General features: G+C 49.9%; 1 protein-coding gene and 1 long non-coding RNA gene across 6 annotated transcripts in view; both read right to left on the bottom strand.

Moving 5' to 3' along the window:
- LOC116757788 overlaps positions 1–16,299 on the bottom strand; it is a 52,230-nt gene extending 35,931 nt beyond the window's left edge. For 2 of the 3 annotated variants that reach the window (XR_004351080.1, XR_004351082.1), the window contains exons 1-2: positions 15,946–16,299; positions 13,113–13,281 (exon numbers count right to left, since the gene is read on the bottom strand). This is a non-coding gene — a long non-coding RNA (uncharacterized LOC116757788). Of the gene's footprint in view, positions 1–10,326; positions 10,504–13,112; positions 13,282–15,945 lie in introns of those variants that run through there. The other variant, XR_004351081.1, reaches the window with a different exon arrangement.
- A 3,028-nt stretch (positions 16,300–19,327) lies between these two features.
- On the bottom strand, positions 19,328–27,407 carry SSH3 (slingshot protein phosphatase 3). 3 transcript variants are annotated; one of them, XM_032641489.1, is made up of 14 exons: positions 27,136–27,407; positions 26,545–26,585; positions 25,736–25,967; positions 24,669–24,787; positions 24,518–24,589; positions 24,099–24,164; positions 23,824–24,012; positions 23,647–23,740; positions 23,258–23,386; positions 23,129–23,175; positions 22,289–22,435; positions 21,851–22,051; positions 21,479–21,654; positions 19,328–20,346 (listed from the first exon to the last, which is right to left on the bottom strand). In XM_032641489.1, the coding sequence occupies exons 1-13, from the start codon at positions 27,199–27,201 to the stop codon at positions 21,489–21,491; spliced, it is 1,569 nt and encodes a 522-aa protein (XP_032497380.1). In that variant the 5' UTR covers positions 27,202–27,407; the 3' UTR covers positions 19,328–20,346; positions 21,479–21,488. The 3 variants fall into 3 exon arrangements, with proteins under 3 accessions (XP_032497380.1, XP_032497379.1, XP_032497378.1); XM_032641488.1 differs by having other exon boundaries at positions 21,479–21,752; positions 26,545–26,582; positions 27,136–27,402; XM_032641487.1 differs by having other exon boundaries at positions 21,479–21,752; positions 27,136–27,401.
- Between the last annotated feature and the right edge of the window lie 278 nt (positions 27,408–27,685).

Genomic DNA, 27,685 nt, shown 5'->3' with positions numbered 1-27,685 from the left:
GCTTTAGTTTAGTAGGTGGATTCTTAACCACTGTACCACCAGGGAAGTTCCTTTTTCTGGCTTCTTAAGGTAGAAATGTAGAATATTGATTTTAAACCTTTGTCTTTTTTTTCTGATATAGGCATTTAAAGTTATATTTTCCTCTAAGTACTTTTTAAATTTTTTATTTATTTATTTTTGGCTGTGTTGGGTCTTTGTCGCTGTGCGCGGGCTTTCTCTAGCTGCGGAGAGCAGGGGCTACTCTTCGTTGTGGTGTGCGGGCTTCTCATTGCGTTGTCTTCTCTTGTTGCGGAGCATGGGCTCTAGGCACGCGGGCTTCAGTAGTTGTGGCACAGGGACTCTAGAGCGCAGGCTCAGTAGTTGTGGTGCATGGGCTTAGCTGCTCCATGGCATGTGGGATCTTCCCAGACCAGGGCTCGAACCCGTGTCCCCTGCATTGGCAGGTGGATTCTATTTTTTTTTTTTTTTTTTTTTGCGGTATGCGGGCCTCTCACTGTTGTGGCCTCTTCCGTTGCAGAGCACAGGCTCCGGACGCACAGGCTCAGTGACCATGGCTCACGGGCCCAGCCGCTCCGCGGCATGTGGGATCTTCCCAGACCGGGACACGAACCTGTGTCCCCTGCATCGGCAGGCGGACTCTCAACCACTGCGCCACCAGGGAAGCCCGGCAGGCAGATTCTTAACCTCTGTGCCACCAGAGAAGTCCCTCTCTAAGTACTTCTTTAGCTGCACTACACAAATTTTGATATTCTGTGCTTTCATTGTTGTTCAGCTTAAAATATATTTTCTAATTTCATTTGTTTTCTTCTTTGACTCATTAGTTATATAGAAATACATTCTTTAATTTCTAACCATCTGTGGATTTTCCAGATATATATTTTTTCTAATTTAATTCCATTGTGATTAGAGAGCATATTCTATGAGACTTTAATCTTTTGAAATTTATTGAGATTTATCTTATGGCCCAGGATATAATCTAGCTTAGTGAATATTACATGTGTACTTGAAAAAAAAATTTCTGTAATTATGGGGTGGAGTTTTTTAATGTCAATTATATCAAGTTGGTTGATTGTATTCTTCTGATTTTCTAAATCTTATCGCTTTTTTGCCTAGATGTTCTACCAATTATCAGTAGAGCAGTTTTCAAATCTCTGACTGTAAGTGTGCATTTGTCTGTTTTTTCCCTTTAGTTGTCAGCTTTTTATTTATTTTTTATACAGCAGGTTCTTATTAGTCATCCATTTTATACACATCAGTGTATACATGTCAATCCCAATCTCCAAATTCATCCCACCATCCCCCACCCCCTGCCGCTTTCCCCGCTTGGTGTCCATACGTTTGTTCTCTACATCTGTGTCTCTATTTCTGCCCTGCAAACCGGTTCATCTGTAACATTTTCTAGGTTCCACATATATGCGTTAATATACGATATTTGTTTTTCTCTTTCTGACTTACCTCACTCTGTATGACAGTCTCTAGATCTACCCACGTCTCTACAAATGACCCAATTTCGTTCCTTTTTATGGCTGAGTAATACTCCATTGTATGTATGTACCACATCTTCTTTATCCATTCATCTGTCGATGGGCATTTAGGTTGCTTCCATGACCTGGCTATTGTAAACAGTGCTGCAATGAACACTGGGGCGTATGTGTCTTTTTGAATTATGGTTTTCTTTGGGTATATGCCCAGTAGTGGGATTGCTGGGTCATATGGTAATTCTATTTTTAGTTTTTTAAGGAACCTCCATACTGCTCTCCATAGTGGCTGTATCAATTTACATTCCCACCAACAGTGCAAGAGGGTTCCCTTTTCTCCACACCCTCTCCAGCATTTGTTGTTTGTAGATTTTCTGATGATGCCCATTCTAATCTGTGTGAGGTGATACCTCATTGTAGTTTTGATTTGCATTTCTCTAATAATTAGTGATGTTGAGCAGCTTTTCATGTGCTTCTTGGCCATCTGTATGTCTTCTTTGGAGAAATGTCTATTTAGGTCTTCTGCCCATTTTTTTTTTTTTTTTAGTAAATTTATTTATTTTATTTATTTATTATTTTTGGCTGCGTTGGGTCTTCGTTGCTGCGTGAGGGCTTTCTCTAGTTGCAGTGAGCGGGGGCTACTCTTTGTTGCGGTGCACAGGCTTCTCATCGCGGTGGCTTCTCTTGTTGTGGAGCACAGGCTCTAGGCATGCGGGCTTCAGTAGTTGTGGCATGCAGGCTCGGTAGTTGTGGCGCACGGGCTTAGTTGCTCCACAGCATGTGGGATCTTCCTGGACCAGGGCTTGAACCCGTGTCCCCTGCATTGGCAGGTGGATTCCTAACCACTGCATCACCCGGGAAGCCTTTCTGCCCATTTTTTGATTATTTTTTAAATGTTGAGCTGCATGAGCTATTTATATATTTTGGAGATTAATTCTTTGTCCGTTGATCCATTTGCAAATATTTTCTCCCATTCTGACCGTTGTCTTTTCGTCTTGTTTGTGGTTTCCTTTGCTTTGCAAACGCTTTGAAGTTTCATTAGGTCCCATTTGTTTATTTTTGTTTTTATTTCCATTTCTCTAAGAGGTGAATCTAAAAAGATCTTGCTGTGATTTATGTCAAGGAGTGTTCTTCCTATGTTTTCCTCTAAGTGTTTTATAGTGTCTAGTTTTACATTTAGGTCTCTAATCCATTTTGAGTTTATTTTTGTGTATGATGTTAGGGAGTGTTCTAATTTCATTCTTTTACATGTAGCTGCCCAGTTTTCCCAGCACCACTTATTGGAGAGACTGTCTTTTCTCCATTGTATATCCTTGCCTCCTTTGTCACAGATTAGGTGACCATAGGTGCATGGGTTTATCTCTGGGCTTTCTATACTGTTCCATTGATCTATATTTCTGTTTTTGTGCCAGCACCATACTGTCTTGATTACTGTACTTCGTAGTATAGTCTGAAGTCAGGGAGTCTGATTCCTTCAGCTCCATTTTTTTCCCTCAAGACTGCTTTGGCTATTCGGGGTCTTTTGTGTCTCCATACAAATTTTAAGATTTTTTGTTCTAGTTCTGTAAAAAATGCCACTGGTAATTTGATAGGGGTTGCACCGAATCTGTAGATTGCTTTGGGTAGTATAGTCATTTTCACAATATTGGTTCTTCCAATCCAAGAACATGGTATATCTCTCCATCTGTTTGTGTCATCTTTGATTTCTTTCATCAGTGTCTTATAGTTTTCTGAGTACAGGTCTTTTGGCTCCTTAGGTAGGTTTATTCCTAGGTATTTTATTCTTTTTGTTGCAAAGGTGAATGGGATTGTTTCCTTAATTTCTCTTTCCGATCTTTCGTTGTTAGTGTATAGGAATGATAGAGATTTCTATGCATTAATTTTGTATCCTGCAACTTTACCAGATTCATTGATTAGTTCTAGTAGTTTTCTGGTGGCATCTTTAGGATTCTCTAGGTATAGTATCATGTCATCTGCAAACGGTGACAGTTTTACTTCTTCTTTTCCAATTTGTATTCCTTTTATTTCTTTTTCTTTTCTGATTGCCGTGGCTAGGACTTCCAAAATCAAGTTGAATAATAGTGGCGAGAGTGGACATCCTTGCCCTGTTCCTGATCTTAGAGGAAATGCTTTCAGTTTTTCACCATTGAGAATGATGTTGGCTGTGGGTTTGTCACATATGGCCTTTATTATGTTGAGGTAGGTTCCCTCTATGCTCACTCTCTGGAGAGATTTTTATCATAAATGGGTGTTGAATTTTGTCAAAAGCTTTGCTTTCTCTGCATCTATGGAGATGATGGTACGGTTTTTATTCTTCAATTTGTTAATATGGTGTATCACATTGATTGATTTGCATATATTGAAGAATCCTTGCATCCCACTCGATCGTGTATGATCCTTTTAATGTGTTGTTGGATTCTGTTTGCTAGTATTTTGTTGAGGATTTGTGCATCTATATTCATCAGTGATATTGGTCTGTAATTTTCTTTTTTTGTAGTACCTTTGTCTTGTTTTGGTATCAGGGTGATGGTGGCTTCATAGAATGAGTTCGGAGTGTTCCTTCCTCTGCAATTTTTTGGAAGAGTTTGAGAAGGATGGGTGTTAGCTCTTCTCTAAATGTTTGATAGAATTCACCTATGAAGCCATCTGGTCCTGGACTTTTGTTTGTTAGAAGATTTTTAATCACAGTTTCAATTTCATTACTTGTGATTGGTCTGTTCATATTTTCTATTTCTTCCTGGTTCAGTCTTGGAAGGTTATACCTTTCTAAGAATTTGTCCATTTCTTCCAGGTTGTCCATTTTATTGGCATAGAGTTGCTTGTAGTAGTCTCGTAGGATGCTTTGCATTTCTGTGGTGTCCATTGTAACTTCTCCTTTTCCATTTCTAATTTTTTTTTTTTTTTTTTTTTTTTGCGGTACGCGGGCCTCTCACCGCTGCGGCCTCTCCCGTTGCGGAGCACAGGCTCCAGACGCACAGGCTCAGCGGCCATGGCTCACGGGCCCAGCCGCTCCGCGGCATGCGGGATCCTCCCGGACCGGGGCACGAGCCCGCGTCCCCCGCATCGGCAGACAGACTCTCAACCACTGCGCCACCAGGGAAGCCCTCCATTTCTAATTTTATTGATTTGAGTCCTCTCCCTCTTCTTCTTGATGAGTCTGGCTAAAGGTTTATCAATTTTGTTTATCTTCTCAAAGAACCAGCTTTTAGTTTCATTGATCTTTGCTATTGTTTTCTTTGTTTCTATTTCATTTATTTCTGCTCTGATCTTTATGATTTCTTTCCTTTTACTAACTTTGGGGGTTTTTTTGTTCTTCTTTCTCTAGTTCCTTTAGGTGTAATGTTAGATTGTTTATTTGAGATTTTTCTTGTTTCTTGAGGTAGGCTTGTATTGCTATAAACTTCCCTCTTAGAACTGCTTTTGCTGCATCTCATAGGTTTTGGATCATCATGTTTTTGTTGTCATTTGTCTCTAGGTATTTTTTGATTTCCTCTTTGATTTCTTCAGTGATCTCTTGGTTATTTAGTAACGTATTGTTTAGCCTCCATGTGCTTATGTTTTTTACGTTTTTTTTTTCCCTGTAATTGATTTCTAATCTCATGGTGTTGTGGTTGGAAAAGATGCTTGATATGATTTCAATTTTCTTAAATTTACCGAGGCTTGATTTGTGACCCAGGATGTGATCTATCCTGGAGAATGTTCTGTGTGCACTTGAGAAGAAAGTGTAATCTTCTGTTTTTGGATGGAATGTCTTATAAATAGCAATTAAATCTATCTGGTCTATTGTGTCATTTAAACCTTGTGTTTCCTTATTAATTTTCTGCCTGGATGATCTGTCCATTGGTGTAAGTGAGGTGTTGAAGTCCCCCAGTATTATTGTGTTACTGTCGATTTCCTCTTTTATAGCTGTTAGCAGTTGCCTTTATGTATTGAGTTGTTCCTATGTTGGGTGCATATATATTTATAATGTTATATCTTCTTCTTGGATTGATCCCTTGTTCATTATGTAGTGTCCTTCCTTGTCTCTTGTAACGTTCTTTATTTTAAAGTCTATTTTATCTGATATGAGTATTGTTACTCCAGCTTTCTTTTGATTACCTTTTGCACAGAATATCTTTTTCCATCCCCTCACTTTCAGTCTGTATGTGTCCCTAGGTCTGAAGTGGGTCTCTTGTAGACAGCACATACATGGGTCTTGTTTTTGTATCCATTCAGCGAGACTGTGTCTTTTGGTTGGAGTATTTAATCCATTCATGTTTAAGGAAATTATCGATATATATGTTCCTATTACCTTTATCTTAATTGTTATGGGTTTGTTTTTGTAGGTCTTTTTCTTCTTCTTTTTTTTTTTTTTTTTGTGGTACACGGGCCTCTCACTGTTGTGGCCTCTCCCACAGCGGCCATGGTTCGTGGGCCCAGACACTCTGCGGCATGTGGGATACTCCCGGACGAGGGCACGAACCCATGTCCCCTGCATCGGCAGGTGGACTCTCAACCACTGCACCACCAGGGAAGCCCTGATTGTCTGTAAAGCTTTTGATTTCTCCATCGAATCTGAATGAGATCCTTGCCGGGTAGAGTAATCTTGGTTGTAGGTTCTTCCCTTTCATCACTTTAATTATATCATGCCACTCCCTTCTGGCTTGTAGAGTTTCTGCTGAGAAATCAGCTGTTAACCTTATGGGAGTTCCCTTGTATGTTATTTGTCGTTTTTCCCTTGTTGCTTTCAATAATTTTTCTTTGTCTTTAATTTTTGTCAGTTTGATTACTATGTGTCTCAGCATGTTTCTCCTTGGGTTTATCATGCCTGGGACTCTCTGCGCTTCCTGGACTTGGGTGGCTATTTCCTTTCCCACGTTCGGGAAATTTTCGACTATAATCTCTTCAAATATTTTCTCGGGTCCTTTCTGTCTCTCTTCTCCTTCTGGGACCCCTACAATGTGAATGTTGTTGCATTTAATGTTGTCCCAGAGGTCTCTTAGGCTATCTTCATTCTTTTCATCCTTTTTTCTTTATTCTGTTCCACAGCAGTGAATTCCACCATTCTGTCTTCCAGGTCACTTATCCATTCTTCTGCCTCAGTTATTCTGCTATTGATTCCTTCTAGTGTATTTTTCATTTCATCTCAGTTATTGTATTGTTCATCTCTGTTTGTTTGTTCTTTGATTCTTCTAGGTGTTTGTTCTTTAATTCTTCTAGGTCTTTGTTAAACATTTCTTGCATCTTCTCAATCTTTGCCTCCATTCTTTTTCCGAGGTCCTGGATCATCTTCATTATCATTATTCTGAATTCTTTTTCTGGAAGGTTGCCTATCTCCACTTCATTTAGTTGTTTTTCTGGGGTTTTATCTTGTTCCTTCATCTGGTACAAAGTCCTCTGCCTTTTCATTTTGTCTGTCTTTCTGTGAATGTGGTTTTCCTTCCACAGGCTGCAGAACTGTAGTTCTTCTTGCTTCTGCTGTCTGCCCTCTGGTGGATGAGGCTATCTAAGAGGTTTGTCAGTTCTGTCAGCTTTTATTTCATTTTTTGTAGCTCTGTTATTGGGTGCGTATACATTTAGGATTATATCTTCCTTCCTCAATCGACCCTTTTTTGATTATGAAATGTCTCTCTTTTTCTCTGCTAATTCTCTTTGTCGTGACATTTCTTTGTCCAATATTAATATAGCCATACCAGCTTTCTATGTGCATAGAATATCTTTTTTCATCCTTTTACATTGTGTCTATATGTTAAAATTATACCTCTTTTAGATATATACAGGTTGAACAACACAGGTTTGAACTGCAGGGTCCATTTATACATGGATTTTTTTTCAATAAATATGTACTACAGTACTAAACGATCATCGGTTGGTTGAATCCGTTGATGCAGAACTGCGGATAGGGAGGGCCAGCTGTAAAGTTATATTCACATTTTCCACTGCAGGGAAGGTTGGTGTCCCTTACCCCTGCATTGTCCAAGGGTCAACTACAGTTGGGTTTTGACTTTTTATTCTGACCAGCTCTGTTTTTTAATTGGAGCATTTCTATTTAATGGAATTATTAATACAGTTGGGTTTAAGTCTGTGTTAGTTTACAAGGGCTGCCATAACAAAGTACCATGGACTGGGTGACTTAAACAACAGAAATTTATTTACTCATAGTTCTGGAAGCAAGAAGTCTGAGATTATGGTGTTGGCAGGGTTGGTTCCTTCTGAGGGCTATGAGGAAAGGATCTATTCCAGGCCTCCATCTTTGGCTTGCAGACAACCATCTTCTCCCTGTGCCTTCACATCATTTTCTCTCTGTACATGTCTGTGTCCCAATTTCCTCTTCTTATAAGGACACCAGTCATACTGGATTAGGGTCTACCCTAATGACCTCATTTTAACATAATACTTCTGTAAAGACTCTGTCTCCTTGGAAAAGTAGGATATAATAACCAAGGACAGGGTTTATTAAAATAAAGCTGTAATTAGTATTTTAAAAATTGTTATTACAGCAGAGATTGGCACAACATTGTAAATCAACTATACTTCAATAAAAAGAAAATAAAATCAGAAAAAAGATTATCTATCTATCTATATGTATATGTATCTGTATATCTGTATGAAATAAAGGAGCTTATCTTTAATGAAGCTAAAAAACAACAACAAAGATTCTATCTCCAAAAAAAATAAAATAAAATAAAACTTTAAAGACAAAAAAAACAAGACCTGTCTCCAAATAAGTCACATTCAGAGGTGCAGGATTTCAATATATGCTTTGGTGGGGGACACAATTCAACCCATAACAAAGTCTATCATCTTGCTATTTGCTTTCTATTTGCCCCATATGTTCTTTATTATTATATTTTTAAATTAATTTATTTACTTTTGGCTGCGTTGGTTCTTTGTTGCTGCACGCGGGCTTTCTCTAGTTGCCGCGAGTGGGGGCTACTCTTTGTTGCGGTGCGCGGGCTTCTCATTGCGGTGGCTTCTCTCGTTGCGGAGCACAGGCTCTAGGCGCGTGGGCTTCAGTAGTTGTGGCACGCAGGCTCAGTAGTTGTGGCTCGTGGGCTGTAGAGCATAGGCTCAGTAGTTGTGGAGCACGGGCTTAGTTGCTCCGCGGCATGTGGGATCTTTCTGGACCAGGGATCGAATCCATGTGCCCTGCATTGGCAGGCGGATTCTTAAGCACTGTGCCACCAGGGAAGGTCTGCCCCATATGTTCTTTTGTTCCTCAGTTCTTTTCCTGACTTCTTTTGAGGAACTGAATATATTTATATTAATATTATAAATGTAATAGTATTAATTATTAATATAGATATAATTGTCACACATTATAATTCAATATTTAATATAATTAATATTATACTTTGTTTCATCTCTTTGCATTTTAGCTATATCTTTTTATTATTTTTAATGCTCTAGAAATTATAAATATGTATCACTAATTTCTCACAGTGTAATTGAACTCCACATTTCACAAAAGAAGAAACTATAATATAATCTACTCTCCCATATTTTGTACTATTATCATATATTTATTCCTACGTATGTCATAAACTGCATCTTACAATTATATTACTTTTGCTGTAAACAGTCATTTGTCTTTTATGGAAATTAAGAGAAGAAAAAAGCCATGCTTTTATAATTACCCAGAATTATCAATTCTGTGGCTCTTCCTTCCTATAGATCCAAGTTTCCAAATTTCCTTTCAGCCTAAATAACTTCATTTAGCATTTCTCACAGTGCAAGTCTGCGGGCAATAAATTCTCTTATCTTTCATTTTTCTGAAAAAGTCTTTATTTCTCTTTTATTTTGAAGGATATTTTCATTTGGCTATAGAATTCTGGACTGAAACTCTCCCTTTCTCAGCAATGTAAAGGTGTGATTCCATTATCTTCTATTCCCCTTTTCTTCCTATCATTGTACCCCTATATGTGAGGTGTCTTAGTGGTTCAGCCTCAACATTAATGAGATAAAGCAATATTAAATGACTGAAACAATGCTAGAGAGAGCATGTCCCTTATGTAGTATTCTTGCAAAAAGGTTTAACCTGAATCTAATTGTGAGGAAACATTCAAAGAAATTCCAACTGAGATATTTTACCAGAAAACTAGCTTGGATTCTTCAAAAGTATCAATGTCATGAATAACAAAAAGGCAAGAGGACTAGTCTAGATTTTAGGGATATGTGAAGAAATGTAATTATGGCCTAATTAGTCTAGATAATAATACTGCACTGTGAAATTTCTTGGTCGCCATGGAAAATAGTTTGCCAGTTCCTCATAAAGTTAAACATAGACTTAGCATATGACCAAGCAATTCCACTTCTAGGTATATACCTGAAAGAATTGAAAGCAGGGACTCAAACAGATACTTGCACACCCGCGCTCCTAGAAGCATTGTTCACAACAGCCAAAAGGTGGAAACAACCCAAGTGTCCATCAACAGATGAGCAGCTAAACAAAATGTGATATATACATACAACAGAATATTATTCAACCTTTAAAAGGAATGAAATTCTGACAATGCTACAACATGGGTGAACCTTGAAGACATTATGCTAAGTGAAATAAGCCAGACACAAAAGGACAAATATTGCATGATTCCCCTTACATGAACTACGTAGAACAGGCAACTTCATAGAGACAGAAAGTAGAACAGAGGTTACCAGGGGAGGATGGGATGTTTACTGGGTACAGTTTCTTTTCAGGATGATGAAAAAGTTCTGGAAGTGGATAGTGGTGATGGTTGCATAACACTGTGAATGTACTTAATGCCACAGTTGTATACATGGTTTTTTTTAACATCTTTATTGGAGTATAATTGCTTTACAATGTTGTGTTAAGTTTCTGCTGTATAACAAAGTGAATCAGCTATATGCAACGCAACTGTATACTTAAAATGGTTAAAATAGTAAATTTCACGTTATGTATATTTTACCACAAATTTTTCAAAAGGATATTGTGGTTACGTGAGAAAATGTCCTCATTTTTAGGAGATATGGGCCAAAGTATTTAGGGGTGAAGTGTCTTAATGCCTGCAACTTATTTTTAGTGGATCTAGGGAAAAAGAGAGAGAAAAGAGAAAGAAATGTGGCAAAAGGTTAACAACTGGTGAATCTAGATACATGTTCATTGTACTACTCTTTCAACTTTTCTCTAAGTCTGAAGATGTTCAAAATACAAAGAAGGTGCTCAATAAATATTTTAAAATGAGTAAATGAATGTGAGAGAGGACCCTTCCAGACAGAGAGAAAAGCAGGAGCAAAGGTTAAGAGGAAGAAAAAGTGCTTTCAAGAAACACTGAGTAATCTAGTTTGATTTGAGTCAAAGGTGCATGCTAGGACGTTCTGGGAGATAAAGCCAGAAAGCTAGGTAGGCTGTGTGCCAAAGGTGGGAAAGGTCCTGAGCTAAAGAACAGAGAGGCTGTACTGTTCCTGGCTAGCAACAGAGAGCACCACGGAAGGCAATAAACATGGCAGCAACAATTCTTCTGCAGGATTAATCTAGTCATGATGCCCTGGACAGACCAAAGGGCGTCACAGCTAGGAGGCTATTACAGTAGTCTAGGCATGGGAGCAGGGACTTGGGCTAGGTGGAGGAAGTGGGAATAAAAGGCAACTGTTTTATGAAGGACCCTCAGAATTTGATAACTGAGTACACGTGGAAAGTGCGGGTTATCACCCTGAGGTTTACATCTGGGTGTCGGAGAACACAGAAAATTGGAAAGTCAGCAGGAGAGGCTAGTTTGCAGCTCAAGGCTCAAAGACATGAACTATAAGAAAAAGGAGTAGGTTTGGTTTTATCCCTGCCTTCCTGTCAAATGGATCCTTCACAGGCCCCCAGGCTGTCAGACAGGGTCCAATCAGAACCAGAATTCTCCACTGGACCCACCTCACCTGGCCCCACAACCCATGCCCGGGACCAGCAGGCCCTTAGGGCTGACTGGTACCCTGAGTCCTTCTCTGGTAGTGTCTCTTCAGCATCTCCCCTGGTTCCTTTCCACTGAGCCCGCACGTAGTTCGGTCTTCTTGCCCTAACTTCCCCTCTTTTCAGAGTCCTTTTTCCTCAGTAAGAGGAGAGGAATCAAGTATCTGCACCAGTCCTGCAGCATGCAGGCCAAGACCGGCACTCCTAAGCAGCTCAGGTGTGGGTGGGCCAGGGGTGGAGGGAGAGACGGAAGAGGTGACGGAGCGGGGCTGAGGGAGAGGCCAGCACAGGGTGGTGCTGGGGGCAGCAGGGACCGCCTGCGGCATATCTGGCTGCAGGGAGACCCAGTAGGCCTTGCTCCATCCAGCCCCACCTGCCATACAGGACACCCGGCAGTACTGGGGTTGGCGGAGGGGGTCTCTGCTTACCAGCTCAGTCATCCCACCAATCCTCAGATAATTCCACTTGTTGCCCCTAAACCACTTACTCGATCCCCATGGCACTCAGCCCTCCTCTCCCAGTTTCCCATTTCTGTGTAGAAAATAGAAGCTCAAGGTCGGCAGGAGTGTGGACACTCTGATGAGGCAGAGCTCAGCCTAGCACGGGAACATTTAGGACACAGAGACAATCAGACTGGGGACAGGGCTGGAGGAGGCAGCTAGCTGAGCCACCAGGGAGGGTGGAAGCTGTGGAGAAAGTCAGAGGCCTTGGAGTCAGTCCACCAAACCAAGAGGTGAGCTGCACAGCAGAGTGCGGCCTGCAGAGGCAGGTGGCTGCTGTCCTGGGCACAGCTGCCCAGCTCCACGCCTTCTCAGGCCGCATGAAGATCAATTATGTGGGGTGCATATAATCAGCTCCTTCTCCTTGCCCCAGCCTCCAGGGAGGGGCAGCCTCCTTCACCCAACCTGTCGCCTGCCACCACGGTCATGTCCGGCCTGAGTCAGGCTGGCACGTGGGGTCTTGCGCTAGCCCGGGCTTGCTCTGGGTGACCCTCCCTGCCACACCTGCCTCCCCAGCTCTACCTCCCAGGCTCACTGATCTGCCATCAGGGGTGCCAGGGGCTGGGGGGTGGTGTCACGACCCAGGCCAGGGAATCCCACTGGGCAGCCTTTGCCAACTTGCCTCCCTACCCACTGGGAAAACAGCTTTTGTATTCTTGGTCCTCAAGCCCAGATACAGAATCCCCTAAAGTGCGCCAGCTCTCCAGGGCGTCTGCCTGGGAATGAGCAAACCTGGCCGAGTAAGGGGAGAAGTACCAGCTCTGGTGTGACCTGCTGCCATGGAGACAAGTCAGTGACTAGCAAGGGCGTGAGAGTGAGAGGCTCTGGTCAAATATGTCCAGCGACAAAAAAGCTGGGCTGGAAAACTGAGGGAAATGGGCAGGGAAATCTGGCTGAAATGGCAAGGAAGGGAAGTCCTGGTTTAACTGCAGGTTAGCCTTACCGGGAGGCAGATGGCACACCTTTAGTGACAGCCAAGGCAGTGGAAAGATTACTGGTCTAAGTGCCACCACTGGCTCTTTGACCTAAACCTAAAAATTCATATCTCTCAGAAGGGAAAGTTAAAGTCGCAACATAAGACTTTCCAGCTGTTGTAAATTGCAGTGGATCACCACGCCCCTGAAGTAGCCTGATGTAGGCCTCCACCACAGGCCCTGAGCTGCACCAGGTCTGGAGTAATTAAGGCCTCCCGGGGCACTTCGCTACACAGGAATCCTGACACACCCAGCAGGCACTTACCTGCAGCCAGTGGAGTAGAAGCAAACTGGAGAGGCAGGACAGAGAAGAAGCGCAGGATTCCGGGGTGGGAGCACAGGCTGCCAGGAAGAGGGTGTAACAGCTCACCTTGGGTCACATCTCCAGCAAAAGGAGCATTTGTGGCCCCCAGAAGTCCTGCACCAGCCCACATCTAGGGACAAAATAGACAGTCAGTTGTGTCCCATCCCTTCCTTCGTTGTACTCACTTAACCTCTCCCCAGCTTCCTTGTTCTGAGGATGACTGCACCCTCTGTGAGCAACAGAGGGTCCGAGGGGACGTCTAAACAGGACTTGGGAGGCTTTGCCCTGTCCTCAAGCCACTCTCCCTTCAATCTTCTCTGCTCTGCCTTCCTCAAGTAACAGCTCCGTCCCAGCTCCTAACACTTCCCAGGTCATGGGACAACTGCTCTGAGTGGTCTGCTTCAGCGCTAGCTCCTGGCGCAAGTTCAGCCCTAAGCAGGCCTGTGGAAGGGCAGAGCCTCGGAGTCAGCCTGAAGATGGTGCTGCGAGCCAGCTTCACCCCCTTGCAGCAGCTGCAGGCCTCGGCAGTCTGTTGCTGTGGTGCACACAGTTTCCCACTCCCAGGTGGGTCACAGCTGGGAGAGAAATGTCTCGGGGGAAGAGTGGGCCATTGAAAACGAAGAGCCAAGAACAGACACAAATGCCACAACAGCCAGAGGAGTGTCCATCATCGGTCCTCAAGATTGCTTCACGCTCCTGTGCTGTACTTTCCTCCCCTTGCAGCTGTTCAGCTCAGTTCCAGACAAGGAGACTCACAAAACCCTCCTACTCATTCACGAGACCCTGTTCACTCTGCTCCCAGCTGGCTGGTCCTGCACCAAACATGCCAATGATATGGCCCTTGCCCCATAACCATCTGCCTCTTCACATTCTTCCCCTGGAAGAGTGGCTGTAAGAAGCATGTGAGCCTAATAAAAGGGCCTCAGGGCAATAGAGAGACCACATCTCGTTTCCCCTCTGCAGGAAACTCACAGCTCCCGTTCATTCACTATTACTTACTGTGTGCCATCCATGTGCCAAGCTGGGAATAAAAGCACTGACCAAAAGCCAGTCCCTGTCTTCTAAGAGCTCAGTATCTACAGACATTTCTCCCCCATGTCTCAGGGCTGTGGGGAGGGTGCCCAGAATATCTTTTCCCTACTTCTTAGCATATCCACATTCTCCACATGCTTCACAGCCCAGCACAAATGCTGTCTGCTCCTTGGCTCTCATCATATAGCCACTTTGCAGTGGTGTCTCCTGCCTCTGAATGTTCACAGCACAGTTACCTGCACCTCTGTCAAGACATGTCACTTTCTACTTATATGTGTTTTGTATGCATAGTTGATCTTCTCTACTAGACTCCATGTTTCTTGAGGGCAAATACCATCTTACACATCTTTGTATCCTTTGGAGTCTCCCCCCCCCAAAATACCACATGCATAACAGGTGCTCAAATAATACTCATGGAATACGGCTTCCACATAAAGATGCCGGTTGGATGAGTGAAGTCTTGTTTGTGAAGCTATTGGGAGTTCTCAGATTTAAAAATAATACATTTTCATCACTAATTAAAAACTCCTTATTAGAATTTTCCCAATTAATACAAAGCTTGAACTCAATGTAGGTAACATAGGATTCTTATGTATCCCTTATAACTGTATATATATCCAGTCTTATGTAAATGGTATATTATGTAAATATTATAATTCAACAGTCAGCTGTTTCTGCACTATAACATGTAAGTGCTCACATCCTGTGTGTATCTTATGCACGGGAAAGTATCTTCTCACTACGTGGTGTCCAGCTTTTCACTCTTCCTAATGCTGTGTGGTAGTGATATAACCCAGACTACAGCTGAACGGAAGAGATACCCTGGCCATGAGCACCCAGCCTTGGGTAAGCAGGCTCAGATGTCCCCATCAGAATCAGCCTATAAAAACCATCCTTCCTAGGAGGACAGATTTGCCCATCAACAGAGGAAGTGGGGACTTCCCTGGTGGTCCAGTGGGTAAGACTCCACGCTCCCAATGCAGGGGGCCCCGGTTCTATCCCTGGTCGGGGAACTAGATCCTGCCTGAATGTCACAACTAAGAAGTCCGCATGCCACAACTAAAGATGCTGCATGCCACAACTAAGACATGGTGCAGCCTAAATAAATAAATTAAATAGAGGACGAGACTCCAAAAGTTAAGAAAAGTTCTCATAGTGGCTAAGGGATGTTTTTGAAAATATCAGAACTGATGGCTGGGACTGGGATAGCGCTTATTACGGGTTGGCTAAAAACTTACTCCATTTAACCGTCAAAAACCTGAGATGGTTCTATCATTACCCCCAGTTTTGCAAATGAGGAAACTGAGGCTCAAGAGATGTAATCACTTTGCCCAAAGTCACATACCCAAGTGTCTCTGACTCTAGATCTTGAGCTGAGATTCTTGCTCAAACCATCCAGTTCCCTTTTTTTCTTTTTGCACTTGCTGTGCAATGAGGGACAACGACCCCATATCCCCTAGAAGAGAACTTAGGGATCATCTGCTTCAACCTCCTTACTTTACAGACAGGAAACGTGGGCTCAGAGAGATAAAGGGACATGTCCCTTAGGTCACACAGAGCCAGGGGCTTTTCTGCAACGGAATCGCAAGGTGCACAAGAGTACCAGTCCAAACTCCATTTTACAGAGGGGGAAGTGAAGCCCAGAGCGCTGAGCGCAGGTCCCGGGTCCACCACAGGCAGAGCCGTATCCAACCCTGGGAGCGCTCGTTATCCTGCCCGGCGCTACCAGCACCTTCACCTGGGGCGCCAACCATCAACTCACCGGCCAGCGCCTCGGGAGTACTTGGCGGCGCGCAGGCCCTCGGCCGGGAGTGACAAAGCGCTGACGTGGAACGAGCGGGGCCGCGCAGGCCAGAGCCGAACATGGCCTCGCTAACCCGGGCCTCCCCTGGCCCCTTCGCCTCAGAAGGCCGAGGCCCCAGGAGGGCGCGGACGCCCGGACGCCAAGCAGAATTCGGAAGCGCTGGCCCCGGAGGGAGGCAGGGTCGCCTGGCCTCCTCTCCTCAGGCTCCTACTCTGCCCCTCCAACAGTCTGTAGACCCGGTCCTGGCGCCGGGGCACCTGACGGGGAGCAACGGCTCGACCCTCCGCAGGGTCTAGCCACCTGGACCGAGGAGGGCTAGGTTGCCCTGGAAACGGGAAAAAAAAAAACTCTTTGCGCCTGCGCGGACGCGCTAGGCACAATGGGAAATGTGGTTTCCGGGCTGTCATCTGGTGGGCAGAGGAACGGACGCAAGATGGCGCTCCAGCGTCGCGGTCCGTTCAGAGACGCAGGATTACCCGGCCGCCCTGGGCCCTTTTTGGGCGCTGCCGGCGTAGGAGAGGCCGCCAGGGCCTGAAAGGTAGTTTCTCATGAGGGGACGCCCTGGCTCGTGACTCGTCCCAGGCCGGGTCGAGCCGGCCCCGACGGAGGGCGAACGTTGTGGAGGTGGGAGCTGGCCCAGGAGGGACCGGCTGCCCGAGGGACCCGAGCTCCTCGTCGCACAAGTGTTCTAGTCGGGCCGGCCCCTAAGAGGCTCCTGTATCGGGTGGGAGTTAAATTGGGACCCTGTGAGCAGGGCCTGTCCTGACCATCCCTCCGGCTTCCCTGCCCAGTGCGTTGACTGACCTGGAACCACCTTCTCCATTCCTGAGTTAGGCCTCTGGACTGAGATCTAGAAACCTAATTCAGGCACTGTCGGAGACCCAGTTACTTCTCTGAGCCTCAGTTTCCTTATTTCTAAAACGGTAGTAATTGTAATGGCTCCCCTTTCTTCTCTGAGAGTGTTGCAAGGTTCATATGAGGTGACTGATGTGCAGGTTGGACAGTCCTATAAGAACATAAACAGGCATTCCTATTCGTTGTAAATTAGTGCAACTTCTTACAAGGAAATTAGGCAGTGCCCTTCAGAATTAAAAACGAAGAATGAATTTGCTTCGGCAATTCTAGAAATATGTCCTACGGAATTAGTGGCCATGTGTGCACAAGAAAGTATATACAAGGGTACTTAAGCATTACTTGAAATGGAAAAAAAAAAAAACCCCAGAACAATATAAATGTCCATCAGTAGATGACCACTTAAATCATGATGGGTTCCATAAAAGAGAATATGTGCTTATTTTAAAAATTAGGCAGAGCTTTCTGTACTGATGTACAGCTCTTCTGTGATATGAAAAAAATTTTCAAAATGCAGAATAGTACGTTACTATGCTTTAATTTATACTTAAAAAAGAATACACAAATGTATTTGATGACTTAAGCATGGAATGTCTTTGGAGAGCCTTAGAAGAAGCTGGTAACAATGGTTGCCTGTGAAAGATTGGAGGACAAGATCGGAGGGAGACACTCTTTTCATTTTATATCTTTTTTTTTTAAACTGTGTTTTTTGCCCCTTTAGCAATTTGTATGAGCTTTGTCTATACATACAGTTCTTTTTCTTTTCTTTTCTTTTTTGGCCATGCCACGCCTTGAGGGACCTCAGTTCCCCAACCAGGGATTGAACCCTTGGCCACAGCAGTGAAAGCCCGGAATCCTAACCACTAGGCCACCAGGGAACTCCCACTGTACATATAGTTCTTAATCATTTGTCTGTATTTTTTTTTTTTTTTTTTTGCCGTACGCGGGCCTCTCACTGCTGTGGCCTCTCCCATTGCTGAGCACAGGCTCCGGACGCACAGGCTCAGCGGCCATGGCTCACGGGCCCAGCCGCTCCGCGGCATGTGGGATCTTCCCGGACCGGGGCACGAACCCGTGTCCCCTGCATCGGCAGGCGGACTCTCAACCACTGCGCCACCAGGGAAGCCCCTTGTCTGTATTTTTGATGCAGATAATTTCCCCTCCAATTTTCGTTTTTCCTCGTGCTGAATTCTTCTCAGAATCCTCCATAGATTCTAGTGGGCCCCACAGCTCTGAGCTCATGATTGGATCCTGCCTTCCCAGCTGCACTGACTGCAGGAGGGCAGGGCCCGACCTTGGCTTCCCTCCTGACAGTCACCCCCACTGTCCCCGAGCCCCGGCCCAGAACTGCTGAAAGGGCAGTCTGGGTGGGACTCATGGGTGGCTGTAGATGGCAGGCAGCCCTCTCCCTGTTCAGCAGGATGGACCAGCCAAATGGATCAAGAATCACATCTGTCTTCTCTGTACCCCACCTTGTGACCCTGGGCCTGCTACCCACAGACAGGTACAAATGATTCCTCTTCTAGAGAGCATGTTGAGGCTGAATTCTGTCAGTGTACAGAGGACACGTATTGTTAAAATATCAAAGCAGGAGGTGGGGTCTAGGGATTTCCTGGTTTAATCCTTTTGTCTTACAGAAAGAAACAGAGACTTAAGATGAAGTAACTTGTAAGTGATACAGCTGGGGCTAGAACCCAAGTGTCCTGCTCCTCCGTCCACTAGGGTTAGAGCAGTGCTGGGGGTCCCACCAGGGTCTGGGTGAGAGATTCATTCCTAAAACTGGGAGTGAGGTCTCAATCAACAAGAACATTTGCCGCCAGCTCCTATCTGAGGCCTGCTTTGAGGGAAGGAGCTGCACTCACCCACTCCCAACCCCCAACCAAACTAGAGTGTTACAGGGCAGAGCATATGATCTTGGGAAGAGGGGAGAGAAGTGACAAAGATGGACCCACTTTCTCTTCTTGAACATTGTAACTGAGCAGAAGGAACCCCTAGGCAGAGGGGAGGGCCCACCGAGGGGCCTTCTTCCCTGGCAGTGATAGGCTGGCTTGGAAAGTCAGGCTCTCTTGCATTGCAGCAAGAAGAAGATTCTTGGGACCCAAAGTGTGCTCAAGAACTAGCATCAAGTGCCCAAAAGGAGAATTAGCTTCTGGGACGGGCTTGGTCCTGTCCACATAGGCATCGACAGCTTCCATTTCCTCATGGGTAACTCCCTTCCGCTGCCCCGACAGAGCCCAGCACCTGCTGTCCAGCGTAGACTTGTTCCCCTGCCGACCTGCCTGAGGGGGGCGGGGCAGCTAGCATTTACCCAGGCCCTGCCCCGGGAGATGAAGGAGATAGCGCCCACCTCCCCTCTTCTCTTCCCCATTCTTCCTCCCACCCCACCCCAAACACACCACTCCCCGTTCGGGCCTGTCGCAAGATACCTGGGAACTATGAAGAGGCTGGAAGGGGTAAGGAGAGGCCACACTCCTTGTGCAACCAGAGAAAGAGTGGACCGACAAGCTTTATCATAAAATTGAAAACAATATGAAAATGTTTTTTCTTTCTAAGTACAAAGCCAGACACTATTAAGACTATGAAAAACTGGCCAGAGGCCATGAAGCTCAGAAAGAAGACTCTTTGGCGTAGTGCCCTGTGCTCCAGTGCAGTGCAGGTGGAGGGTGCTGGGGGCAGCAGCAGAAGACTCAGGCTGCTTATGGGGGGTGTGAGGGAGGCTGATCGGCCAGCCCCGTCAGAGGGCTCTGGCTCCCCACTCCTCAGAAACTCCCACGTTTGGGGACTGAGGTTACTCTCGGCCTTTGGGGGCCACTGGTTCTCTGCAGAGCCCCAGGAGTGAAATGGGGTCAGGGGGATGAGGCAGACAGGAGTAGGGGAGGGAGGGAGCATTAGCCTTTCTGCACTGAGAAACTCTGTTTTTTATTCCATGGCTGCAAGTGTGTGTTTCAGGCAGCAGGTGAGAATGAAGCTAGGGTACTGTTGCCCCCAAAGGCACCTTCAGTCTCTCTACGACATCCCCAAATGTGGAGGAAATCTTGAGCCCTTGGGCAGGTGGACATGGGTCTGAGACTTAAGGCTGTAGGTGCTGAGGCTGTAGTGACGGGAGTCTGGGGCCTCCTGGGGAGGAGCTAAGAGGAACGTGGACAGGCCGACAGGAGTGAGGGGTGCTCGTCCCAGGAGCTGTGTCCTGGCGCCTCTGTTTGTGTCTAGGGGGGCATGGGAATGTGTGTGGGCTCACACCTCGCCCTCCTCGCCACTGTCATCCACGCTGGGCTGCCTCACCACCTTCTGGTGCCTGGGTGTGGACAGACAGCCAGCCTTCCGCTGCTCCTGGAAGGCCCGGGTCCGGCTGGCCACCAGGGCGGCGCTGTTGAGGGCAACCACAGACTGGCGGGACTTCAGGGCAGGCCAAGGCCCCTTGCGGGCCTGCTGGCCTCCCTTGGCGCTTGAGAGCTGAGGGAAGGGCTGTGGAGGATCTTCATCTGAAAACTCCTTTGGAGAGAAAACCTGGAAGGATGAGAGTATAAAGAAGAGTCACGGGGAAGTCGTTCCAAGGCAGGGGCACGGAGCACAGAGCCTAGAAAAGGGTAGATGCAGAGCACTGTTGAGTGAATACAGAAAAAGCTACTACAGGTACTCACAGGTCAGACTTCCCTAGAAGGGAAGGCAGCGCCCCAGCCCTACTGCCACTGCTCCTCAGCCCTCACCTGTCTGGCCCCCAGAAGCCCTCCTTAGCTCCCCTGCACCCGCCGCGTCCTTGGGGTCCTCTCCTCCTCCTCTTGCCCCCCACTGCTTTGTACAGTCAGTCCCATGAGCCACAAGGGAAACATCTCCCGGGTGCCGGGCCCTGGGCTGGGTGCTGAGTGAGGACACCCTGCCTTTAGGAACACACACACCCACCCATCAACCATCTGTTCCTCCCTCCAGCCTTCCACACCCAGTGCCGCCTCCTCCAGGAAGCCTTTCCCAAATGTTCCCGTCCTCTGTGAGGTGAGCTCTCCTTCCTCCGGGTCAGCTACCTTGGACTCCAGTCACATGGGGGGCCTGATTTCCTAAGGCAAGGGCCAGGTCTCACACTTGTGCCCTGCAGCGCTTAGCACAGAGAGGCTGCTTAGCTACTCAGCCAGCACTTCGGCTGTGTGAGTGCTATGACCCCTCTGCATGCCATCCTTCGATGGGTTGCCCTTCCGATTGGGGAGGGGGTGCTGAGATCATCTTATCTACACCCATCTGGGGTCAACAGTTGGTTGTGCAGCTCCTGGCCTGGGGAGGATGCTCCTTCTAAGGCTGGGCAGCCCTGCCGCTTAGGTAGCAAGTCCTTTCGTCAGGCTGAGAGCTGCCTGCAGCCGCCAGCCTAGGGCTGGTTTGGCCGTGGAGCCCACCAGATGGCCCTGTCCCGTGACTGCTCTCCAGCTCCCGTGGAAGGCAGCGCTCGCCTGTCCTCATCGGTTCTCCTCAGCTACTCTGAGGGGATGAAAAGGAGCTGCCCAGGGTGTGGTCCCCCTGCTCAGGTGCCCCCCGCTCAGGGCCAAGCCGAGCCCCAGTCCTGGACTTTCTCCATCCGCCAGCCACCTGCCCCCTCCTCATTTTGGCCCCCACTCTGCCTCAACCTGGGCTGCTTCCTTAGCCCCAGCCTTACCTCTGGCAGGTCACCGTCCCCTGAGGTGCTTTCCAGCTCTGAGGATGGCTCCAGGAGGCTGATGGACCTCATAACCCCGCGGAGGTTGATACGGGGCCGTGACCCAGGCTCTTCTTTTGGGGCTGCCTGGCTCTCCTCCAACCCCACCACATTCAGCTCCCCACTGCCCCCGGGTTCTGGCTGAAGAGGTGGGAACGGTGTAGAGACCTCGGGGGCCAGGGGCTCCTCTGGGGAGGCCCCACCCACTTTCTGCTCCCAGACATGGCTCTGCCGGCTGCGAGGGGGTGGCCCTGAGTCAGCTTCCAGTGACCCAGCCGCAACCTCCAGCACCCACCCCCACCCACCCCCTTCCCCTTGTCCCCCACTCCGTACCTAGCGGTCAGGATGCCCTGGTAGGTCTGCAGCTGGCGCAGGAAGCCCGGGTTGGGGCGGGCGATGGGCCGCAGCTCCTGCACGTGGCGCAGAGCCTGCTCCAGGCTCCAGCCGTACTGCTTCATGGCGTAGGCGATCACTGTGGCGGCCGAGCGGCTGACGCCCATCTTGCAGTGGACCAGCACCCGGGTGCCCTGTGCTCTGTGGAGGCCGAACCGGGTCAGCTTACCCTCCCCCTCCCCCGCCCCCTTGCCATGCCATCAGTGTCGGGGAAAGGCAGGTAGGTAGGTGGTGGGCTCACCTCCCAGAGCAGAGGGGAAAGGAGGTTAAGGACCCTGAGGGCCCGAAAAGCTGAGGGCAGAGCAGGCAGGAGGAGGGCATGGGCCCTGGACGGCAGGAAGCTGGGATGGGGTGGGCGGAGGGGTGGGACGGCCCGACCTTGCAGCCTCCACAAAGCGGTGCGTCTCCTTCCAGTGGGGCAGCAGCTGGGCCGACTCCTCATCCCAGAGGCGCACGTTGTGGTAGGTGAAGCGCTCGGGGTAGAAGTTGTCAATCTCGCGGGCCATGTTCAAGATGTGGCTCACCCTGCAGAACGGGGCACAAGGCCAGGCTGACATGGCCACGGGCACCAGGCCCGTTGGCCAGCGGAGCCGGCGGACCTGGGTGTTAGTTTTCTGGTTCTGAGGGTCCGGTGGGGGCAGCACAGTTGCAGTGGGAGGAGGAGATGACAGTGACCTTGAGCAAATCGGTTCACCCCACTGGGCTTGAGTACTGTGCCCCCTGGCCCGTCCCCACCCCACTTCCAGGTAGCTGCTCGGCGGCCTGCAACACACGCCCTTCTGTTATCGTCAGAAGTCAGTTAGAGATGGGCTTCGGAGTTCAGCTGAGATGGGGTGGATCTGCAGCAGCTGGATGACAAGGGTCACAGCAGGTTTCCCGAAAGGCCATGGTGGACAAGTGACAGGAGCCGTCGGGAGCGGGCAGCCAGGTCTCCTATGGGAGAGGGGCTCTCCCTTCTCCCAGAGACGTGGTCAGGCGAAGAGGGGCTTTTCCGCTTCACAGCTGGGGGAGGTTAAGAGGGGGCCAGGGAGCTGCCAGCAGACCAGCAGGGTAGCTTATTCCCCTGTCCCCGCCTGAGCCCATATGAGGGGAACGGCCCCAGGGGCGGAGCTGGAAGCAGAGCTAGCTGCTGCTTAGAGGGTTCTGGGGGTTTCTGGCCAGGCTTCCCCACGGGGGAGGACAGAGGGCGGGCAGTCCTGGGAGGGCTCGAAACCCTACCTGTTTCTCTGCAGCTCCTCCAGGTTCGCTGCGTTCCACTCTGAGCCCTGTGAACACGGAGAGAGCGTCACTGGCCCTCTCCCCCCGCTGCAGCAGGCCCCATCTCCCAGCCCTCAGCCTGCAGCTCACCAGGTAGAGGTGGGGGAAGATGCGGGACGCCCGGTCCTGCTGGGCCATGAGGAGCAGCATCTGATTGTCGAGGAAGTCGCGGTATTGTTGGAGAGGGCGTCCCAGGCGCAGCTCCAGGGCCTGGCGGATCTGCAGGCAGGAGGGTGAGGGAGGCTGGGGGCACCTTGCGAGGCTCCCGATGCCCCGGCCTTCCCTGGGGGAGGAAGGGCCTCTGAGGACAATACTCTGTCCCATCAAGGCAGAGAAGCTAAGGCCAGGCACGTGGGAACAGCTTAGACAGCAGGAGAGCTAAAGTGGGAGGCTCCAAGGAGAGGACCACTCTGGGGCCCAGCCGGAGGCCCCCACAACCAGGGTCCCGCTCCCCCGCTGGTCTCCGGCACCCCGCCCACCTCTTTGGAAGTGATGCTCTCCAGGTCACTGGAGTCCAACACCTCCCACAGCTCAGCCCGGATCGCCTGCTCCATCTGCTCCTGTCCCGAGGGCCTGGGAACCGAGCCCGTCAGTCCAGGGGCCCCTTCCCCGCTCTGCCATGGCACAGCCCCCTCTCCTCCCCTCCCTGTACTGACCGGCCGGGCTCGATGCTGGGAGGCCGCAGAGACTCCAGGTCAGCCATGGCCATCCACTCGTTGAGGCAGCTCTGGTCAGAGCTCAGTCTGTCCTGGTAGTGGTTGGCCCAGGCGAGGGCACTGCCCCCTGGCACAAGACCACTGCCTAGAGCCGCCTCACATGCCTGGTGCAACACCTGGAGCGTGGCCCTGGGACAGAGGAGAGGCTGGGTCACGCTGTCCTCCCTGCTGCCCCTACCCAGACCCTGAGCCATCTTCAAGACCCAGCCCCTTACCACATGGTCTGGATGCAGACTGGCTTGAAGATTCGACTCTGCCCACCAGATGTCACACTGAAGCCCCTGTGGGAGGTCAGGTGGGGGTGGAACCCAGCTCCTGGCTCTGGGACAGGGCCCCCTGAGAGGCCTACCCACTAGCCACCTAAGGCTGATCCTCAAGATATATACACATCATCTAAACTTCAAAATAAGCCCTGTTGCCAGATATGGGGCAGCTGAGGCCCAGAGCAGTTAGGTGACTTGCCCAGGATCACACAGTGAATCTCAAGTGCAGCTGAGAGTAGGCCCAGCCTAGAGTTCTGCAGTTGCTCCCCAGTACCCACCACACCCCTGCACACACACCCCCATACATCACACTTAGTTATTCCACCCTCTGGCCCCTCTCCTTTCCCTTCCCTCCAGTTGCCACCTCTTACCCGTCTCCATCTAGGTACACCTGGGTGTCACTCCAGAGAGGCAAGACCAGGCCTAGGGTGCAGCTGGGGGAGCTGGCAGGGACAGAGGGAAAGCTGTTGTCACCCAGCACCTCACTTCCTTGCCCTCCTCCCTTCCTCTCCCTGCTCCCACCTGCTATCAGGGAAATCCACGCCCAGAAGGACTGTCTCATCCTGGCTCAGACGTTCTCTTGTGGAAACTACCAGCAGGTAGCGGAGCCTGGCGGGCCGGGCCGCCTCCAGCTGGGCTGCCTGGGGAAGATGGGAAGGGAAAAGCCCGGGGTCACAGTGGCCCAGAGGACCCTGCTCCCCCCACCCCTACCTGACACACAGCCGGGTCTAGAACAGACCTGCCACCTGCTCCCTCTGCACCCATCCCTCTCTTCCCAGATACCAGATCAGTGGTTACAATCTAGTGGTTCCCAACTTTGGGATCTCATGGTCCAATAAAATGTTTAGAAAGATTCTTCTCAGAGAGGGTGTGTGTGAACAAAAGGGGAGAATGGGCATGACAGATTGCCCTTTTTTTTTTCTGCCTAGGAAGGAGGTTTAAGAAACACCTTTCCACTTGCCATTACCATAATTTGATTCAAGGAATGTTTTTCACCAAAAAACTATTAAGAACACAGTTTCACAATAAAGGATGGTGCTTCTGTGGAATTAATTCTGCCTTACAAAAAACTGCATCTTGTTTTTCCCGTTGCTGCAGTGAGGTTGTTCCACAGGCATCTGGGAACGGGTCCTCACTTTCCCGCCTGTGTCCCATTCCCGCACGGGCCCCTCCAGCACATGAGCCCACGGTGGGTGCTCAGCAGGCCCCCCTGAGCACCAGTTCATTTGTGGGCAACTCACACAGTCAGGAAGGTCTTGTGCTGGTTGAACAGAAACCCGCCTCTGGGTAATTCCCAGCTCTTGGACCTAATCTGACCCTACAGGCTCACATCGGACAAACCTCCCCATCCTTTCCCAGCTCTCCAGAGACCCGAAGACATGGCCGGATTGCCCTGTTAAGACAACTCTAGCCGAAACAGCAGAGTCATCGGGGTTTGGGTAACCACTACGCTCCCCAGGGGGCCCCCTGCTCTCGCACCACTGCTCCCCAAACACACACACACTGGCCCCATTCCACCCTCTCCTCCCACCTGGGGAGTGGCTCTCTCCCCTTTCAGAGGGCCAGAGGGCTCTGGACGGGGCCCTCACCAGGCGGATGTCGTCTTGTGGCCTTAGCAGCCCCACCATGAGGCGCAGGTGCTGACTCTGTTCCTGCTTCCTGAGACTCTGGGGCCCATGCCCGTCGTCTGTCTGGTCCCCGAGGGGCTGCTCCTCCCCGGGGGGGTCCTCCACTGGCTCAGAGCTGGCCTTGGCTGCATCTCCATCATCGCCTCCATCCTGCAGTCCCAGGACAGCCCCGCCGAGTACTGCAAAGCTCTGCCTGGTAGGGGAGCAGGGAAACCATGATGGCCCATCGTAGCTCTTAGGACAGGGGTGTGTCAGAATCACCTGGAGGGCTTGTTAAAACGTGCTGGACCCCATCCCCAGAGACTCAGTGGACCTGGAATGGAGGCCTGAGAGTGTGCATTTCTAACCAGTTCCCAGGTAATGCTGCCCCAACACTTTGGGAAGCACTGCCTTGGAGGCTCTCAAGCCTCCAGCCCACCTATTCTTGTCTGAGGAGGGGTGGAGGTTGCTTCCTTTTCCTTCCCACCTGCCTAACTCAGTAGATACCGTGAACCTGGTGGGGACTCAGGAGTCCTCAGGCCCTGCCGTCCCATGCTGCCCACTGGCTCGTGACCACTGGCCACAGCCAGGTCCAGGACAGTGGGTGAAGGAGCTCCAACTGACCAGGGGGAAGATGAAAGCAAAGGCAGCCAGCTGTGCCCACCAGCTGTGCCTACTGGCAACACTGCCCCACATAGTACGTAGCGGGCTTTGGCTGCAAGTCCTCCAGGATGGCTGTGGCCAAGGCTGGCGGCTGGACGGAGGTGCGTGTGTTGGGAAGAGGTGCTCACCTTCGCTGGAGCCGGCTTCTGCGCTGGGACACCTGGTCCTGCTGAGAAAGCAGCCCCCAGGGCAGAGTGAAGAGGCAGGGAAGGATTCTCCTCTCCCCTGTCTCAGGGCTGCTGTGGTGGATGGTGGAGGGATCGCGCCCCCTCCGCGCACACCGCCCACCCCCGCAGTGGGGAATGGAACCAGAAAGGGGGTCAGGTCCCCTTGGCGCTGCAGTCCACTCTCCACGTGGAGGCACTGGGGGAGCCCGGGCCCAGGTTCAGGTCCAGCGGCCGGAGGTAAGGGGGCGGGAGGGGGGGGGGGAGGGAGGGGTGCGGGCGGTCGCGGCTGGAGCGCCTGAGGCTTTGGCCCCTGTCTGGGCCCAGAGCGGGGTAGGGCCTCCGCAGGCGGTCACGGCTCCAGATCTCGCCTTGGTCCGAGTTCCTGATTGCCTCAAGATTCCCCCCCAACCCCTCCCCCCACAGCCTGAGACTTGAAGTCCCCCTCCGCACACCCCCAGGCTTCAGGGGAGGCTGCCCGTGGACAGCAAACACTCCCCCAGGCCCAACTGGCAGCCAGCTGCGTGGGCAGGACCACAGCAGAGCCAGACTCACCGTGGGCCCCACAGGCGTGGAGTGGCCGCCGGCCGGGGGCGAGCGGCTTACTGTGACCAGGGCCATGGGACCAGACCGGGGGCACCTGGGCCGGCAGGGGCACAGCACCCTCCCGCAGCCCCACGGACAGTCCCTGCCCCGCAGGACCAGGAAGGAGAGTCCGGAGCCACCAGGGCCTGGCACCTCCTCGAGGGCGGACCTTAAAGGGCCAGACACCCGTCCAGCCCGACCTGAGGAGCCCGCAAGCAGTGGCCACCGCCCCTCCCTTCGTGTCTCCACAGGTTCGGGCCGCCTCGTCCCCGCCCCCCCAAACACGTTGGGGGCGGGGCGCAGGTGCGGAGCCCGGCAACGGCGGCGGGAAGGGGCAGCCTACGTTGGGTTCAGGGTTCGGTCCCTCCTCACAGGAGGCGCCCCTGCCCCTGCCCTCCCTGCTCCGCCCAGTTAGGTCACCTGAGCTGTGCTCTGGGCCTCAACCGTTCTGCTAGCAGCAGAGATGGGACCTAGGGAGGAAGGACCGAGGACCCGGGTCTTGGAGAGGACCAGAACCCGT

This window comes from Phocoena sinus, chromosome 8 (genome assembly GCF_008692025.1).
Source record: "Phocoena sinus isolate mPhoSin1 chromosome 8, mPhoSin1.pri, whole genome shotgun sequence".
In the NCBI taxonomy this organism is placed as follows: Eukaryota; Metazoa; Chordata; class Mammalia; order Artiodactyla; family Phocoenidae; genus Phocoena; species Phocoena sinus.
The sequence above is the reverse complement of the archived record's forward strand: the minus strand, read 5'-3'. Positions and strand labels throughout refer to the sequence as shown.

Bases quoted from the DNA above. Each gene is read 5' to 3' on its own strand.
- SSH3 (XM_032641487.1), bottom strand. From the start codon at position 27,201: ATGGCCCTGGTCACAGTAAGCCGCTCGCCCCCGGCCGGCGGCCACTCC. The intron at 22,052-22,288 runs GTCGGGCCGTCC...CGGCCTCCACAG, and splicing joins CGCTTTGTGGAGGCTGCAAG to AGCACAGGGCACCCGGGTGC. The intron at 21,753-21,850 runs GTACGGAGTGGG...ACCCCCTCGCAG, and splicing joins CAGGGCATCCTGACCGCTAG to CCGGCAGAGCCATGTCTGGG.